Source organism: Rhea pennata, chromosome 26 (assembly GCF_028389875.1).
Source record: "Rhea pennata isolate bPtePen1 chromosome 26, bPtePen1.pri, whole genome shotgun sequence".
NCBI classification, from domain to species: Eukaryota; Metazoa; Chordata; class Aves; order Rheiformes; family Rheidae; genus Rhea; species Rhea pennata.
Window position 1 is genome coordinate 428,540 of NC_084688.1, and position 17,797 is coordinate 446,336.

At 61.2% G+C, this 17,797-nt stretch overlaps 3 protein-coding genes across 3 annotated transcripts; all 3 read right to left on the reverse strand.

Moving 5' to 3' along the window:
• Positions 1 to 7,761: 7,761 nt before the first annotated feature.
• VPS25 (vacuolar protein sorting 25 homolog) lies at positions 7,762 to 11,269 on the reverse strand. Its single transcript, XM_062595429.1, has 6 exons — positions 11,162 to 11,269; positions 10,945 to 11,090; positions 10,271 to 10,324; positions 9,547 to 9,635; positions 8,948 to 9,023; positions 7,762 to 8,447 (listed from the first exon to the last, which is right to left on the reverse strand). Exons 1-6 carry the CDS (start codon positions 11,206 to 11,208, stop codon positions 8,335 to 8,337), a joined length of 525 nt encoding a protein of 174 aa, XP_062451413.1. The 5' UTR covers positions 11,209 to 11,269; the 3' UTR covers positions 7,762 to 8,334.
• Positions 11,270 to 11,667: 398 nt separating this feature from the next.
• RAMP2 (receptor activity modifying protein 2) lies at positions 11,668 to 14,076 on the reverse strand. The gene is made up of 5 exons (XM_062595428.1): positions 13,997 to 14,076; positions 13,683 to 13,833; positions 12,635 to 12,745; positions 12,456 to 12,558; positions 11,668 to 12,136 (listed from the first exon to the last, which is right to left on the reverse strand). The coding sequence occupies exons 2-5, from the start codon at positions 13,741 to 13,743 to the stop codon at positions 11,884 to 11,886; spliced, it is 528 nt and encodes a 175-aa protein (XP_062451412.1). The 5' UTR covers positions 13,744 to 13,833; positions 13,997 to 14,076; the 3' UTR covers positions 11,668 to 11,883.
• Positions 14,077 to 14,706: 630 nt separating this feature from the next.
• On the reverse strand, positions 14,707 to 16,412 carry LOC134151049 (uncharacterized). Its single transcript, XM_062595332.1, has 5 exons — positions 16,011 to 16,412; positions 15,763 to 15,801; positions 15,574 to 15,600; positions 15,331 to 15,472; positions 14,707 to 15,064 (listed from the first exon to the last, which is right to left on the reverse strand). The coding sequence occupies exons 1-5, from the start codon at positions 16,255 to 16,257 to the stop codon at positions 14,707 to 14,709; spliced, it is 813 nt and encodes a 270-aa protein (XP_062451316.1). The 5' UTR covers positions 16,258 to 16,412.
• Between the last annotated feature and the right edge of the window lie 1,385 nt (positions 16,413 to 17,797).

Below are 17,797 nucleotides of genomic sequence, written 5' to 3' on the forward strand. Positions count from 1 at the left end.
AGGATCCTGGCAAGGGGACTAGTGTAATTGAAGCATCAGACAGGGTGACGCAAGCTAAACTGAGCTGTAGGGGAGTGCTTGTTTTAGACATTTACTTAGAGCTTTTAACTTGAGATTTCAGAGCAGCATGTTTACAAGAAACAGCAGCTGTCCCTCTCTCCCAGGTTGTGGGGAGCAGCTCCTGCTACTCGCTGTTTTGACAAGCTATCAGGTCCTGTGCCTGTCTGCTCAGCCTGAGACAACCTATCCTCTCAGTTTGCTTCTGGGTGAAATCCTAAAATTAGGGTCATGCAAATATTAAGATATGAATGCCTGTTTCAGCCATGCAGTAACCCAAAGCACAGACAAGAGCTTGTTGTCTCTACAGTTTAAACTAAGAAGTTGCTCAGTGGAACTGTTTACACAAAATACAAAGCAATTGAAGCCGACATTAATTTATTTTCCCTAAGGTCAGATTGTTTCTAATCAATGATAAGAGAAACATTAAAGGGAGGACTGAAATGGTAGCCCAGCAATATCCTCCACACAGATTTCAAATGCTAACTCTGCATATGCAGGATGACACCGAATGATCCCTGGGCTGCAGCCTATGTCTAGCACAGCTGCAACCCCACAAATCCCCCCGGCTGGACAGGAGGAGGGAGATGCATTTAATGAAATGTTGTTTCCGCAGAAGCCCTGCATAGGCTGCCTGTCAACCTGCTAATCTCCTGAGCACAGGCAGACTTGTGCTACCTCCACATGACCCCATTCATTCATCCTCACTTGCCCAGCTTGCAGAACAAAGGAACCAGGTGAAACTGCCCCAAAAAGAGAATTTGATAGAGTGTCTTTTTTGCTCGAAAATAGCTAATGTGCAGCCTGGGCTGGTGAGCCGAGAGTGACCACATCCTGACCTACACACCATGCTCCCAGGAGCAAGCTTAGTGTGTGTGTTAGCAGGAGAACTGCCACTGAAGGCTGGAACAGGTACGGATGTTTAACATTGCCCCTCCGCAGCACTCTGCTTGGTGCCTCCTGGGAGAGACGGCCCTTTGTCCCAAAGCCCAGAGACTGATTATTGCCAAAGACAAAAGGCCAGGATAGATGGGCGGATAGGTGCGGCACTCGCAATGTTCCTGGTGTGTAAGACTGTTGTGTTGTAAAACACGACACAGTTGGACTCCACTCTGCCAAATGAGGTGTTTTATTCAGATGCACCCTTCTGCCAGGGCAAAAATATCCTCCCTTTTCACCAGATCCACATCCAAAAAGGAGGGTGTATCCCTGCTCCCCATGCAAACACCTCCCATGTGGCATCTCCTAGGCTTTCCCATTCCTGCTGAACTCTCTCCTCAAGCATCTTGCAGACTGCACAAAGTTAGGAGCCTGGGCACAAACCAGGTGACCATCTGCCAAAGCCCCTGGGGGAGGCAGGAGGGGGAGGCAGGAGGAGAAGGCATGTGAACAACCATCCCTCATGCCTCCTCTTTTGACTTTTACCTCTCCTCCAGAGCCCATCGAAGCCACAGGGAATGAGGCTGTAGCTTTCCAACTCATCCAACATATGTCAGGTTTAAAAAGTTCCCTGCTTAAAAAGTAATTGCTTTTACTTTTATCCTATCGTGACTGCAGCATTCAGCAAAGCTGGAGATTTCAGTCCTTTCTAGCTGAAAATCCTCCACTTGATCCACAGAGCAGCACAGGGGAACATTGAGTCTCATTCTGCAGCTGACAGAAAGGAGGCAAACCCGGAGACCACGTAGATCCCACACAGCTACTGGGGCCTGCCCTTCAGGGTGGGATATCGATCGCAGCAGCACTCAGCACAAACCGATTGCTTCATAAATTAAACAAGAAAATGAATCTATCCTCAGAGAGAAACACTGCTGCTCTCATGGTGGAATTTCCACCACCTTCAACACAGCCAAATGCTCCAGAGACTGCAGGTTCACCTCAGCCTGCTTCCAGGCCTGCTTCTGGCCCAGGAGTGAGAGTTCAGAGGGAGAGAAAACTGATCCCACCTCTCTGTTCCCTTCTGCACAGGGAAAGAATATGAATCAGCACAAGAGAGACTGTTGCACAGGTTCTATGGGTATCTTCCAGACCTGGTCCCAAGTATCAAGCTGAATTTAGACTTGGGCTGAAAGCAGAAAGTTCCAGTCCACAATCAACAGATCCTTCCCAATGCTCAGAAAACACAACACCCTTGCACGTTATCAGGTTGACGTTTCTTCGGGGCTTGTGGTGCCAGTGCCAGCCCTTCACTTTGAGGAACCGCTGTAATCAGGCAATTTAACCTATTTTTCATGTGCATTTGGCTGCCAAGAAGAGAACAGGGGACTGTGTAATCGCTCTGCTTGGGATTAGATCACTAATCAAAGAACTGTTCAGCTAAGTGCTCCAGTGTCTCACTTGCTAGCTCCAGTGAGCACTGCCAGAACTTGTCCGTTCTGACCTCAGAGCTCCTGGCAGGATAACTGAGGGGCCAAGACAGGTCCAGACACAGAGGAGGTCTGTGTGCCTAGGAAACTCCTTTGGCTAGTGATGCCCAGGTGTCTTCTGCATGAGACAGGGACACAGTTCAGACTGCACAGCCTGGCAGGTGAAATGGCAGATCTAGCTAGTCTGACAAGTGAGCTGAGCTTTCTGCATTTGCTTTAACCTTTGCACATCTTGGGAAGGATCAGGGAGGAGGAGGGTTCCACTAGCATACCTTTCCTGTTAGGAAACATGTCAAGGTGAACAGATCCCACTAAATGCTAAAACAAGTGGAGAAAAGAGAAAGGCCTTTAGGAGCCAGAAGTAGAAGAAGGGAGCAGAATACAGACAAGGTGCCACAGGAACAGCAGTAATAGCATGCCAGGGCCAGACTGCCAAGAGAGGTGAACACAGAAAAGCCCAGCCACACATGAGCTGCACAGCCCTGCCATCCTTCCTTCATACCACCCCATCCTGGCAGGTACAGGATCCAAGCACTGCCTCCAGCCTAGTGTAGGATATTACCACCACCACCACCCCCAGTTAAAGAACTCCTGAATCTGTGATACCGACAGGGGCAGTGACCAAGGAGCAGCTTCCTGGCAGGCTGCAGCACTGCAAATCTGCTGGCTTCCCTGCCTCCTCTCACTGTGTGCCATCGTTACACTAATGTACACAGCTTCAGGGAGGATGAGATGTTATTCAAATCTCAGTTGTGGCTTTAGCAGGAGGCAGATAAGTCTTCTAAGGATTTCCTTAGCCCAGAGTTACAGATGTAACCCATGTACTAATTTATCCCAGGTTATGTATTTATCAAACTGAAACAACTCTTGATCCTAACTAGCTGCTCTAAATGAAAATGTTCTGAACTTTCTCCTCCCTGTGAGCAGTGGGATCTGACTGTGTGTAGCCTGATAGCACCTTATCTCAGCACCAGGCCCCTGTGCTCCACCTTGCCCTGGACAGCGAGCCTATAATCAACATGGCCAGATGCAGCAGTGACCTCAGAGTCCACAGACAACGTCACTGGCCAGAATTAGAGATTTGCATAGCCCTGTGTCAGCCAGCTTCAGTCACCCAACAGCCTCCACAGAAACACTATCTACTCTGGAAAGCTCCCACCTTGGGGCTGGTTGTAGGACCGAGGTTTGAAAGAAGTGTCTCCTTACAAATGCACAGCGATAGAGCAACTCGACTCCTACCAGGCACTCTGTGATAACGGGCTAGGCTGTCCACAGCCTTACAGGCACACTGACTATGCTAGACAGTACCGCAACGAAACACTGGTGTGACAGCTCTCGCCCCATCTGTGCCACGGCACCGCATTCTGCCTGTGGCAAGGAGACAGACAGCAACGCTCAGGGCTGTTCCAGAGAGGCAGAAACGCACACAGATCCCTGTGGGACACTGCTGTGCACCTGGGCAATGCAGGGAGGGACATCCTGCTGCCAGCAGGAGATGGAGATGCAAGGGAACCAGTGAAATTTGATCTCTTACTGCTTCTCTTACCACCTATCCCAGGCTTTGTGCAGCACCCCCACAACTGCAGCACCCCCACAGCCCTTCCTCAGCCCAGATCCCTGAAGCAGGTTGTTGTTGCCTGTACAGTTAAGCAACACAATCTTCTCCAAGGACTGACCATGTGTTATCTGCCTGCTCCTGGTTTTCTCTTCTGATCCTGGAAAGGAGAATCTCATCTAGGTGACTTTCTGCAGCTTTGCTGACCGAGCCCCACTCGGGCACTTGGCTATTTTCCTCTCAGCATGCACGCACAGCCCTGCACTTAATTCTGACCACTGAGCTGTAACATACCTGCGGCAGTTCTTCCTCTACATTTATGGATGGTTTGTTTCATGAATGGTTGCTAGATGTTTCATTTTTTACTACTTAAGATTGTTGGATTTCTTTCTGTGCTGCCAAAGATTATAAAGGGAATGAAGTGAAGCACAGCCTGGACAAGGAGTCAGGGTTCTGCCTTCCACCCGCTACCATGCAGTGTTCTCATTCCACTCGGAACCTCGTTTTCCACAAATGACAACTATGTTCCCTGATGCGTTTAAGGCTGTTGGGTGACTGGTGTTTAGCAGAGGGCTAAACTGTACCTAAGATGGTGTACCTTTGAGTGTAGATAGTGTTCTTTTTTTAAAAAAATTGTGTATGCTAAAAAACCTGTGACAAAGGATCAGGACCCCCTGCACTGGATGGAGACTGAGGCATCCTACCCCAGACAGCTCAAAGGTATGCTGAAGCACAACAGGAAAAATAGGCATACGAGGAAGCCATCCGAACAGACTTTAGCAATGTACCTAAGCACATGCTAGTCTGCCTTGCCTTTTGCTTTGCTCTGGGGAGGGCATGCAGCTCTGACACTGTGTATCTGAAGCACACTGAAGAGGCACGATAGTTTCAATTAAAGGGAAAGTTGTGGTTGGAGGCTATTATGCTCTTTCCCTCTTAACAGCTCAATTATGACTCCTTCCAATCTACCTAACACCCAACCGCCTCCAAACCAGAACAGTTCTCACACATACATCTCTGGCCAAGGTAAGCCAGACTAGCTCTGATGTCCCAATCCCATGATTACACCACTAAACACTATAAAGCGCTGTACAAAGATAAGGAAGCCAGTTTCAGAGGGCAATAAAAAAAGCTTTGTTTTAATGTGCTAGCAGGTGCTTACATCACTATGAGCTGCAAACTGCCATCATCAACATCATAAGGAACAGCCAGGAGTGTCTGGTCTCCTCCAGAACCCGCAGTACCAGCTAGCGGCTGCTATTTCAGTCTGACAACTCTTCCTACATACGTGAGCCAGTCAGATAATCTATCTGACACAAAGGCAGCATTTGTCCTTCACTGCCACTGCAGCAATACCTGTATTACATGGCACCAGAAAACTTGCACAGAGAACAAGTTGCAGTCCATTGTACAAGGAGCCTGCAGGTACAGCTAGATGTGATCTGTTGCGCACATGGAGAGGGTGCTTGCACAAGTGCAAAAAAAGGTATCGTACACCATGTCCATTCTTGAAGGAAGGGGGAAGCATTCTTCCTCGTCTTCTCACTGAGTAAGCAACTAATTAGGAAGCTGAAAAAGAGCAGTGAATGACTGCCAGAAATACCTTGGAAAGAAAAAGGCTAGTTTTAGGCTTATCTAATGTCACATCAGCCATTTCCTAAGAAGAGAACAAATTTAATTAAGAACACAAACTTGCTTAAGGAGAGCAAGGTTATATACACTTATAAGAGAAGACAGTGCTGAGGGGTAGGCAACATCTGTATGAAGAGCAAGAAATACAAAGATCCTGGGCCTATCTGAAAAGGACTCATTATTCAGGGTTAAAAGCTGGTGCCATCTGGTACACAAAACAGCCAGCACAAAAACATAGCTTACTGCAGAGGATACAAGAGCAGCAAGAGGAGAAGACATAGCAGCAAGAGATGAGACGACTCAACATGAGCAGCAGGAAAAGGGCAGGAGGAGCAGACCTTAGACACTGTAACAAGCCCAGAGTAGACACTAATAGAAGTAAATTCCTATGTGGAGACTTTCCTGGCTGCATTCTGCACTGCGAATGCAGAGGGAGGATCCTGGTTTCACCAGAGACCCATGATACAGTCACGCTCCAGCACAGAGGTGCTGCGGAAGGGGCTGGCAGGCGACGAGCTCCAGGAGCATATGTGCTCCCTCTGCTGGGACGCTCAACGAGGCTCCAGGCACGCAGCCTGGCAAAGTCTGCACCAGCCTTCCCTTCCGCCGACATTGCTGGCTCCAGCTGCACAGAACTAGCTTTGCTCAGCCACAGTCACATGTCACCTGGTGAGAAAGTGCACAAAGATGCCAAGACAGGCCTTGTCATCTTTGTTTCAATGCCATCTACTTTAAAGATTAAGCAATACATGGTCAGGCACAGAATTCCACATTCATCCTCTCTCTAAACTTCTTCAATGCTTTTAACAGGGACTCACAATCCAGGCTGGCAGAACAGACACTGGACTGAGATGGAAGGAGATGATACCATCAGGGGTTAAAAAATACAGCATGTAAAACTGATTAGAGCTCACCTCAAACTGCTGAGTGGCTCTGGCACTGATGGGAAGCAGGCACGTCTCTATGTGCTATGCTGTCTGTTTACTCTCAACCAAACTATCAGAATTCCTGTAGAAATGACAGGCTCCAAAAAGGATCTCAGATCACATTAGCCCAGCATAGCAGGAACTCAGCACTAATGCCAATGATGCCTTGCTCCAGCTGCAATGTGCTGGCACACAGAAATTCCTCTGGAAGCAGTAAGGTACAGCACTGCTGTACCAGTGATGGAGTGGAACATTTAAAACTAGTCTCCAAACACAGTTCAGGAGCAATGTGCCCGAAAGCAGACAAGTACAGATCAAGAAAGAACATCACACTGACCCCAAGTCAACAGGCTGCTGCTTCAGAAAGTTTTTTTTTTTTTTTTTTTTTTTTTTTTTTTTTTTAAGCCTTCATAGTCTCACCATCTCAGTCTGAACTCTGGCATCTTGTCCACACCAAAAGTTATCTGCTGTTGACAACAGCTGTCAGCAGCACTGCAGCTGAACCACTGCTGAAGAGCTTTCCAAAAGGAGGGCAGGGAAGGACAAACCATTCAGCACTGGCTGAGGAAAGACAGCTAAAATGTGCCAGAGGGGCAGGGGCTTTTTGTTCTGTACAATCATAGGAATGACCATAATGGGCCTGATTCAAGGTCAATACAGCCCAGTAACCTATGTCTGATTGCACTAAGTACTGAATATTTGGCAAAGAACTCAAGAACAGGTAAGTAGAATGTGATCCTTCCTCGGCTACGGCTGTCCAGCTTCCATTGGACAGTGATTAGGAATTTACTGGGTGAAAGACTATACCTGGGCCATGGCTTCTGATCAGCTGTGTACCTCATTATCAAGACTAAGGACCTGAAAACTTGGTTATATTCTCTACTAGCCCACCTTTTTACAGAGCTTACCTCACTACCTCTGCAACAAACCCATTAGTTTTCAATGAATTGCACATGGAAAATGAAAATAAATTTTGCCTCAAAGACACTAGCAGGGAGTAAGAGTCCAGATGGTCTGTAACTTTGGCATGCGGAAAAAAGCACTTGTGCTACCTGCTTCCAAATTGGGTGGGATGGCTTTGCAAGCAGAGTCATTGCGAGTCCACCCCCTCCCCAGCATGCTGCAACTGTCAAATACTGCAGTAAGGAATTACAGATCAAAGGTAATGACTTGGTACATCATCCTGTTACTGATGGAAAATAAAGATAGATGAAAAGACCCATGCTGCTCTATAAATACATCTTATTTTAATTATTCCAGATTAGTTCCTCAGCATCCACATTGCACAGCCTGCTTTGCAGCAAGCACACATCATTCTTCTGTTGAGGTTTTTCATACCACAGCAGCTACAGCAAGTTCTGTGTGCTTGCTTTCACTACATGTTGCAATGCAACAAGGATTGCAGGGCCCAAGTGCATGAGTGGAAGGTGGGAGGGAGTTGCCCTTAAGATCAGGCTTGACTAGCCAGCTGCAGAACCCACTCCAGCTGCTTTCCTAGGAACACGGATTAGTAACAGGAACGGTTCCACTCCACTTCAAGGTTGTCCCTTTTGGATCTGCTTAGAGCAGCTTTACCCTCTCAAACAGAAATTGACAGGCAGAAAAGAAAGAGAGTGCATCTCTGAATATTTCTAAGTAGTCATGTCTTTCTTTGGAAGGCTTCACGGATTCTCCTTGCCCCAAGAAATCCAAAGTATGCAGCTGCTTGCAGTCAGCGCTTGAAACTAGGCCAGGAGATTGAACCTTCACAGCTAGAAACGCTTCAGCAGTCAGAAGAGTGGAAAGGAGAGGATTCCTATTAAAAGAACTTGACACCTCGGCCATCATCCAGCGTGATAATTTCAGCTTTGTGCTCTTGCTGCAAGGCTTGCAGGGCACGAAGCAGCATAGACTCATCCAAGCCATGGAACTCTAGGAAAGAAACATCCCCATCAACAGGAACAAAACGAATCACATAAGAAAACAAACAGGCTTACAGAAGTCTATGACCAATGACATGGATGACACCTTCCAGACTCCAGCACCACAACACAACAGAATCATCACTACATTGCAGCAACATGAACAAAACCTGAAGGTTAATAGACAGAAAGAGGATAAATATGTACAGCAATCTCAAAGGCAGCAAAGAAGCTATGCTGAAAAAGAATACACCACACATCTCATGCCCAGTGAAGAGCCTGGCACTAGGGCAGAGGGAGAACAAACTGCAAACAGTGGTAACACAGGGAGATGTCACAGCACTGAGTGGTAAAAAACCTTCAGTGTTACATTTGCCAGTGCTGATCAGTGAGCTTGCATGAACAATTTAAAAAATACTTAACCTACAAAACTACAATTTGCCAATTGTTTATGCTTTCAAACCAAGCATGCTTTGAAAACTTGCTCCAGAACATGATACATGACATTACCTTCATTCTCTGTATCATCTCCACTGGTTAATTCATACAGTGTGAATACAGAATTTGTCAAGCCATTCTTCGATACCTAGAAAAAACAAAAGCAGTATAGCAAAACTTACTTGTGTAATATCCTCAGCATAGATCTCTAGTACATCTTAGTGCAAATGAAATGGAGTGTAGACAATGTTCAATGAGCAAAAAATCCCTGGAAATGCTTCATAGCATTGGAGAGTCAAGAAAAGATGTCTAACAAACTAAGACAGTTACTTTCTTTTTCTCTCTATTCTTTGCTCTTTCTGTCTGTGCCTAAGAACATGTTTTGCAATACAGACTCATGTCACAAGAAGGCAATGCAACAATACTGCTTTATCCTCACTATGGAACAAGCAACTACAGTGACAGAAGTTACTTATAGCAAGTAAAAAGTTAACATCTCCACGCATCTCTGCAACAGAGAGAAATGGAACCAGAAAGGTAAAAATAGTGAGAAAGTAAGACACCAAAAATTCACACTCATCTTTTTCACAAATCACAGCCAATACCAGCTGTCCTCCTGGGCGCAGGAAGAAGGCCTGGTCTGCAGAGTGAGAGAGTTCCTATATCCTCACCCACTGATAGATGAGCTTTCCCCATTCTTCTGGTCTCTTCCACATGATCAGAAAGCTGGATTTGTTCTTATCTAACCATTCCAGGTTCCCTAGATCAACAGAGAAAGGCATTTAATCAGAGTACAGGTCTAGAATAACAATCATGACCACAGATTTCATAGTGCACACTGGATGCTACACCTACAGACAGCTTTGGGTACCACTTCACCGCTCTATGCTTCTTGCTTACTTCCTAAATACCTCTGCATTTACACAACTCCATTTCTCTTTCAAAAACCCTCTTCCTCTTGCAACTTGCTACATGGCAGTTCAAATGCTGCACGTGGACTGACAACACAGACACGCGCCACAGGGGACAGATGCCTACCACCACAAGGGAGGACACTGGTCCTGAGGGGCAGGATCCTGCTAAAGGGCATGGATGCCCGCTGCAGAAGGACGGACACCCGCCGTGAGGCACAGGGGACGGGCACTGTGTGCCCAGCATGGGGGATGGACACCTACCGCGGGGCACAGAGGCTGTAGGCCTGCCACGGGGCAGGCGCATCTGCTGTGCCTGCCATGGGGCGCAGAGGCTCGCTGTGGGGCAGCGACACCCGCTGCGACGCACGGATGCTGCAGGCTCGTTTCGGGGTGCGGACGCCACGCTCCCGCTGCAGGGGCGGCCGCCTGCCGCGGGGCAGGGCCGCAGAGGCAGGGCGCTGCCAGGGACCGGACCACGCACCTTGTTTGCGGAGCTCCTCCAGCACCACCTGAACGGCCTCCAGCGGGAGCTTCCCTGCGCCGGCGTTAAGGATCAGGTAGCGGGCAGGGGCGCGGGGCCAGGAGCGGGCCCGGGGCTGGGAGCGGCCCCGGGGGCGGGGAGCGGCGCCGCCCGGGGGCCGGGAGGGGGGACCGGGAGCGGGGCCGCCCGGGGGCCGGGAGCGGGGGACCGGGAGCGGGGAGGGGGGGCCGGGGGGAGCCGGGAGCGGGGGGCCGGGGGGCCGCCGGGAGCGGGGGGCCGGGGGGGAGGGCCGGGAGCGGGGGCCGGGAGCGGGGGGCCGGGAGCGGGGGGCCGCCGGGAGCGGGGGCCGGGAGCGGGGGGCCGCCGGGAGCGGGGGCCGGGGGCGGGGGGCCGGGGGGCCGCCGGGAGCGGGGGCCGGGAGCGGGGGGCCGCCGGGAGCGGGGGCCGGGGGGCCGCCGGGAGCGGGGGGCCGCCGGGAGCGGGGGCCGGGGGCGGGGAGCGGGGCCGCCGGGAGCGGGGGGCCGGGAGCGGGGGGCCGGGGGCGGGGAGCGGGGCCGCCGGGAGCGGGGGGCCGGGAGCGGGGGGCCGGGGGGCCGCCGGGAGCGGGGGGCCGGGAGCGGGGGCCGGGGGCGGGGAGCGGGGCCGCCCGGGGGCCGGGGGCGGCCGAAGGATACGCTGGAGGCGCTGGTTGGCGAAGAGCGGCCCGTCGTGCGCCTCGCGCACCGTCATGGCGTGCAGCCGCTGCCAGCGGCAGTAGCCCAGCACCAGCGCGCACCAGGCGGCCAGCTGCTTCCGCCGCGTGTCGCCGTTCGGCTGCAGCCTGCAAGGCACCGCCGTGAGCCCGCCGCGCCCGCCGGGCCGGGCCGGGCCGGGCCGGGCGCGGGCACTCACGTGAAGAAGGGCGGGAAGCTGTACTGCCAGGGCCAGGCGAAGCTCATCGCCGCGCCGCCGACCGGAACCGCCGCCGACCGGAACCGCCGCCGCGCGCTTCCGGCCCGCCCGCCGCCGCGGGGCGGGCTCTCTGCCCGGCTCCGCCCCGCCCGGCTGGCTCCGCCCCCGCCTGGCCCCGCCCCGCTCTGGCCTGGCTCCGCCCCCGACCGGCTCCGCCCCGCCCCCTCCTGGCTCCGCCCCGCCCCGCCCCGCCCCCCGGCTCCGCCCCGCCCCGCTCGGCCCCGCCGTCGCGGCTCCGGCCCGCGGGACCCGCTGTCCTCCCGGGCGGCGGCCGCGGCCCCGCTCTGTCGCCGTCGGGACCCGCCACCGGCCCCGGCCGTGCCCGGCCCGCACGGCGCGAAGCCGCGGGCGGCAGCAGGACGCGGGGCTGCGGGTGGCGGAGCTCTGTGCGGCGCCTCTGTGCTCCAAAGGCAGGGAAAAAAAAGAAGCGGGCGGTGGGACGGAGCTGGAAGCTGGGGGAAGAAGCTCTTTAATCTCCGGCTGCTCGACGGGGGCCGGCGGCTGCAGCGCGCTCCGGCAGGGCGCCGAAGCCGGGGCCGCGGCAAGGCCCCTCCGCGGGGCGGCGGGTCTTGGCCGGCCAGCACGGCCTGCGCCCGCGCGTCGGGGCCGCGCAGCCCGTCTCCGTCCAGCGCCGAGGGCCGCGGGGGCCGGGCCGGCGGCGCTCAGGGCTGCGCCTTGCCGTCCTTGCTGCGCCAGATGACCAGGGTGACGAGGAAGGGGATGAGGCAGATGGGGGCGACGATCATGGCCAGCAGCACGTCCTCGGGGGGGTCGAAGACCTGGTGCGGCAGCGTGCAGTTGTGGAAGTAGTGGTGGTGGCTCTGGAAGATGTACTGCTCGGCCAGCGCGTTGGGGTAGCCGTAGCGCAGGCGGTCAGCCCAGCCCTCCAGGCAGGCCTGCAGCAAGCTGTAGGGCCTGCGGGAGAGAGGGCGGCTGCGGGCGCCCGGCGGGGCTATCGGGCGCCCCGGCCCCCGAGCTTCCGCCGTGGCGCACGCGCAGCCCGGCCGGGTCCCCGGCGCCGCCGCCTGGCTCCGCTGAGCCGCCGAGGGCCTGGGAGGGCTCGGGGAGGGGGCGTCAGAGGAGCCCCGGGGCCGGCGCATGCCGCGGCCGCGTTGCTCTGGAGCGAGATATCCCGGCGTGCCAGCTGGACCGGCCGGTGGCTTTCCCCCGTCCCAGGAGGTTCTGCTCCCGCGGTACCGGGCGAAGCTGCCGCGGCCCCCGGCGCAGCCAGTACCTGCTGATGACCTTCCAGTCGCAGAGCTGCGGCGCGGTCACGTTGCCCATGAGCTCCACGAAGAACTCCCAGCACTTCTGCGTTATGTTGACGTACATCTCCTCTGCGCGGGGCAGCGGTGCTGAGCGGGGCTGCGCCGGCCCGCCCGCCCGCCCGCCCGTCCGCCCGCTGACACTCACCCACGAGCTGCGCCGTCCAGTTGAAGGTGGCCGCGGGCGGGCTGGTCCTGGCGTCCTGGCCAAAGCCCTCCGCCTCGGCGCCCGCGGGGCACAGCCCGCGCCCCAGCACGGCTGCACGGGGCGCCGGCGCGGTCAGGCGGGGAGGCCGCGGCACGGGCACGCCGGGCCAGGCCCGCGGCAGGAAAGGGAAGCGCTGACTGCGGAGCGGCCGGGAAGCGGAGCCCAGGTGCCCCCGCTGCCCCCCCACGGCCGTGGCGTGGCTGCCCTCCGCCCGACAGCCCCCCGCGCCAGCCAGCCCGCCCCACGGCACTGGTGGCCCCGTCCCGGCTGCATGCCTGCAGCGCCCTGGCCGCGTGCCCCTGCATCCCACTGTCCCGGCCGCGTGCCCCCAGTGCCCTGCCGTCCCCCGGCCGCGTGCCCGCAGCGCCCCGCCATCCTGGCCGCGTGCCCCGGCGACCTGCCGTCCCGGCCGCATGCCCGCAGCGCCCCGCCATCCCAGCCGCGTGCCCCAGGCACCCTGCCGTCCCGGCCGCCCCGGCCGCGTGCCCGCAGCGCCCCGCCATCCCAGCCGCGTGCCCCAGGCACCCTGCCGTCCCGGCCGCCCCAGCCGTGTGCCCCCAGCGCCCCGCCATCCCCCGGCCGCGTGCCCGCAGCGCCCCGCCATCCCGGCCGCGTGCCCCAGGCACCCTGCCGTCCCGGCCGCCCCAGCCGCGTGCCCCCAGCGCCCCGCCATCCCCCGGCCGCGTGCCTGCAGCGCCCCGCCATCCCGGCCGTGTGCCCCGGCGACCTGCCGTCCCGGCTGCGTGCCCCCGGTGCCAGCACCCTGCCGCCCCGGCCGCGTGCCCCCAGCGCCCCGCCATCCTGGCCGCGTGCCCGCAGCGCCCCGCCATCCCGGCCGCGTGCCAGGCACCGGGCGGGCGCCTGCGGCAGCGGCGGGGCCTGGGGCCGCAGCGGAGGCCCTGGGGTGCTGCGTGGCGGCGCCGGGGCCCCTCCGTGCCGCGGGCGCCCGCGGCCCCGCTCTGCCCCGGCGCCGCCCGCCCGCACTTACCCCAGAGCAGCAGCAGCCCGCCGGAGAGGCGGCCGGAGCCCGTCGGCGCGCGCGGTGCCATCCCGCAGAAGGCTGCCGGCTAACGACCGGGACAAGTATTTCAATGGGAACAACAGGAAGCAACTCCTTTCCTCTGACAGGGGCAGTTGGACTGCAGGAGACGTGTGAAAAACGAGATCGCTCCGCGCTGCTTCAGAGCGGCCGTGCCGGCGGCGCGGCCCGGCGCGGGGCCGGCCCGGCGGGCATCGCTGCCCGGCGCGGCAGGCTCTGCTCCCCGCGCAGCGCCGCCGGCCTCGCGGCTGCTGTTTGTTTACTTGTGTATCTCTCTTTAATCCTGCCTGGGCTGGGTTGTGAAATCCCTCGTCTCCCGCGCGGAGGGCAGCCCGCCCGGCAGCCGGGGGGAGTGGACCGGCGAAGCGTAACGTCCCCGGCAGGCAGCGCCGGGGGATGCGCGGGGGCGGCCGCCGCGGCCCCGCAGGCACCTGCGGGGCTCGGGCCGGCGGCGGCGGCGGCGGGCCGGGGCGGGCGGAGAGCGGCGGAGCGGCCCGCCACGTGCGCCCAGCCCCTGCCCGCGCCGGGGCCGCCGCCGCCGCGCTCCCGCCCGAGGCCGAGCCGGGCCGGCACGCTCGTCTCGCTTCCAGCCGGGGCGGCGCGCGGGGCCCGAGGCCTCCGCTCGCCAAGGCCGCCGCGCTGCGGGAGAGCGCATCGCCGCGGCCCGCGGCACGGCCGCCGCGCGCCCCCGCGGCCGGCGGGGCCTCTCGCCGGAGCGCGGCCGCGTCGGGAAGGCGGAAGGGGCCGCGCGGCGCGGGGGGCGCGGGGCCGGGCTCCCGGATCCCGCTCTGCTGTCGGAGCGGCTGGAGCCGTTCTCCGGCTCGGCGGCGGGAGCCCGTGCCAGGGAGACACCCAGTGATGTCAGCGCCGCCCGGGGCCGGGACGGCCGGACGCTCGTCCCCGCCGTGCTGCGCCCCGGGGCCCGGGGCAGAGCCCGAGCCCCGGTGCGGCCCCCGCGCGGCCCCCGCGCCCCTCACTGCCGGCCCCCGTCGGCCCCCGCCGCGGCGGTCCCGGAGCCGTCGCGGAGGAGGCTCGCGCTCTGCTCGGCGCGGGGCGGCGCAGGGCTGCTGCCCGGCGGCTTTGGCGCCGCTTTGTCGGCTCTGCTGAGCGTGAGGGCCACGGCGAGGGGCACCAGGCAGCCGAGCCCCACGGCCAGCGCTGTGGCCAGCCCCGGCGGCAGCCCACCCAGCACGGGGGGCCCTGCCCCAGCACAGCCGCTGAAATACTCCGCGTGGATCTGCAGGAAGAAGGCATCCAGCGTGGAGCTGGGCCAGGGGCAGGCCAGCACCTCCGCCAGCAGCTCCGTGCAGTTGGAGAGCTCACTGTAGATGCTGTGGAGAGAGCGGAGAAGGTGCTGGTGCGCTGGGTGGGCTTGGGGATCTGCAAACGTCTGGCCTCGAGGGTGCGGCTGGCATGGCTAGTGCCCAGCCCTGCCATGTGCCAGCGTGCCAGGCATGCATCCACCACCATGCACCGGCTGTGTGCAAACTGGGCACCCCATGCTGCTCTGGCTGCGCACCCTCTGGACGGAGAGCCCAGGGATGTGGGCCCTCTCGATGGAGAGCTCGGGCCATGGTGGCACTGGGATTGGACCGACCTGCCGATGTGGTCCCAGCAGCACCGTTTCTCCTCAGGGGTGGCTGCGAGGGCGGCGTGGAAGGGGGCCCAGCAGTACAGGGAGATCCAGTCCCGGTAGGTGTCCTGGCAGCGAGCCGGCCCCGCCAGCACCTCCAGCGGTCCTGCGGGGAGGCCACACGTGAGCTGCCAGCAGCGCACGGGTGCTACGGCGCTCGCTCGGGACCCACTGCAGCACGCGGGGTGACGGGGAGCCTCTACTCACCGTCCTCATCCAGATAGAGGTAGTGACCTGGAAGGACAGACAGGGCTGTCGGCACTGCAGGACCCTCCAGACCGCGCGCCGGCCTGGGGACATCCCCCCCGCCCGCGGCGGGGCTGGCAGCAGCTCTGGGGAGCGGCGGTGCTGCAGGAGCCCAGTGCCAGCCCTGCGCAGGCGCTGGGGCACCCTAACCTTCGTCCGCGAGGTCTCTGCGCGCCGGGTCCCCGCGCCCTGCAGCGAGGAGGCACGGGGCGCCAGGCTGCACCGGGGGACAGTCCCAGCACCCCAGGGCCCCCAACCGCGGGCCGAGCTGAGCGCAGCAGAGGCTCCCAGCTCGGCCGCAGCTGCTTGCCAGGGCCGGGCAGCTCCGGCGCGCAGAGCCCCATGCGGCCCCCGGCCCCGCGGCAGCTCCCGGAGGCGTCGCGCACGGCTGGCCTTACCCTGCCGGAGCAGGGAGAGCAGGAGGCAGCTGAGCAGCTGCGCTCGCACCCGGGCGGGCATCCTCCGGCTGCCGGGACCACCGCGGGCCGGGGCAGCGGCGGCCCCTCGGGATATATCCGCACCGTGGGCCCGTCCCAGCCCGTTCCACCCGCTCCGGAGCCAATGGCTGGGAAGGTCGGGGAGGGGGCAGAGCTGATCCCCGTGCCCGGTTCGGCCTGACTCAGCAGGCGACGCTTGCAAAGGCATCAGATAAGGGGTCGAACGAGACCCGGGGGCTGCGGGCGCACGGAGCGAGCCTCGCTGCGGGGCCGGCACGAGACCTTCCACCGCGGGTCCCCGAGCGCCGGTCCCGGCTCGCCCCCGGGACGCCCCGCGCGGGGGAGCGGGGCCGCGGCGGGGCCGGACCCCCGCCCGCGCGAGGGCGGGTGCCGGCTTCCCGAGTGCGGCACGCCCGGGAAGGCTGAGCTCACGCTCCCTCCCCGCCTGCCAGGAAGCCGCGGCCCCCGGGGCCCCGCCGCGGCCTCCTGCAAGCGCCGAGCGCAGCTGCGCGCCTGGCCGGGCCGGCGCCGGCACCGCGGGCTGCCTGCGCTGCCGGCGGTGGGGGAAGGCGCTCCGAGGGCGGGGGCGGAGGTGGGGCGGCCGGGGCAGCCTGGACCCCCTCCAGGCCAAGGAAAGCCTGGGGGAGAAGGGGGCGAAGCCCCGGCCCCGGCACGCCGGCGCGGCGTGGGAGCGGACGGGACGCGCTGTCCACTGGCGCGGCCGGAGGAAACCCGGCTCCCTGGGCACGGCCGGGGGGGGAAGGAAGAGGCCGGGCGGCGGGCGAGCCGCCAGCGCGGGGCAGGCGCGCGGGCACCGGCGCGCCCGGGCGGGAGCAGAGCGCCGGCGCCGCGGCGCGCAGGGCACCGCGCGGCGCCCCGGCCGGGCTCCCCCGCAGACGGCCGCTTCCTGCCCGGCGCCGCCGGAGGAAGCCCGGGCCGCCCGGCGCAGCGAGGGGCTCCCGCCACGGCGGGGACCCTGGGGACAACAGCGGAAACCGTCCCGGGGCGGGGAGGGAGCTGCGACGCGCGGCCCGCGGCCGTGGGGCTGCGCGAGCGCTCCGCGCCGGGAAGCGGAGCAGGCGCCGCGGGACGCAGCAGCGGGAATCGCGCCGGGATCCTGCGGGCAACCGGCCGCCACCTCCGGGCCTGCTGCCGGCCAGGAGCGTGGGCGGCACCCGGAGCCCCCCCGCCTGCTGGGCACCCCCCCCGCGGGGATCCGTGTGCGGGACCCCCCCGTGGCGCACCCCCCGGGGACCTCTATGCAGGATCGCCCCCATGGGGCACCCCCCCGGGGACCAGTGTGTGGGACCCCCCCCGTGGGACACCCCCCGGGGACCCCTATGCAGGATCGCCCCCGTGGGGCACCCCCTCCGGCCCCGTGTGCGGGACCCTCCGCGCGGGGCCCCCTGCCCGCCGCCGCCGCCACCCTCCCGCGTGCCTCCCGCCTCGGGGCGACCCCGGCCGCGGCCCAGCCCCGCCGCCGCCCCAGTGGTTCAGCCCGCGGCCGGGCTCCGCCCCCCCGCTCGCCCCAGTGGTTCAGCCCGCCCCCCCCTCCGCCCCGCGCAGAGGCTCCGCCCCCCCCCCGCTCGGCACTCGCGGGGCCCGGCGCGGGGGCGGGGCCCGGCGCGGGGGCGGGGCCCGGCGCGGGGGCGGGGCCCGGCGCGGGGGCGGGGCCCGGCGCGGGGGCGGGGCCCGGCGCGGGGGCGGGGCCCGGCGCGGGGGCGGGGCCCGGCGCGGGGGCGGGGCCC

Excerpts from the sequence above, each read along its gene's own strand:
- LOC134151049 (XM_062595332.1), bottom strand. The coding sequence starts at position 16,257 with ATGCCTTTGCAAGCGTCGCCTGCTGAGTCAGGCCGAACCGGGCACGGG. Across the intron at positions 15,802-16,010 it reads GCTCTCCCTGCTCCGGCAGG|GGCGCGGGGACCCGGCGCGC; the intron begins GTAAGGCCAGCC and ends TCCTCGCTGCAG. Across the intron at positions 15,473-15,573 it reads CCTCTATCTGGATGAGGACG|GACCGCTGGAGGTGCTGGCG; the intron begins GTGAGTAGAGGC and ends GCCTCCCCGCAG.
- RAMP2 (XM_062595428.1), bottom strand. The coding sequence starts at position 13,743 with ATGGCACCGCGCGCGCCGACGGGCTCCGGCCGCCTCTCCGGCGGGCTG. Across the intron at positions 12,746-13,682 it reads CGGGCTGCTGCTGCTCTGGG|CCGTGCTGGGGCGCGGGCTG; the intron begins GTAAGTGCGGGC and ends CGCCCCGTGCAG. Across the intron at positions 12,559-12,634 it reads CTGGACGGCGCAGCTCGTGG|AGGAGATGTACGTCAACATA; the intron begins GTGAGTGTCAGC and ends TGCCCCGCGCAG.
- VPS25 (XM_062595429.1), bottom strand. The coding sequence starts at position 11,208 with ATGAGCTTCGCCTGGCCCTGGCAGTACAGCTTCCCGCCCTTCTTCAC. Across the intron at positions 9,024-9,546 it reads GAAAGCTCATCTATCAGTGG|GTATCGAAGAATGGCTTGAC; the intron begins GTGAGGATATAG and ends TGTTTTTTCTAG. Across the intron at positions 8,448-8,947 it reads AGATGATACAGAGAATGAAG|AGTTCCATGGCTTGGATGAG; the intron begins GTAATGTCATGT and ends TTTCTTTCCTAG.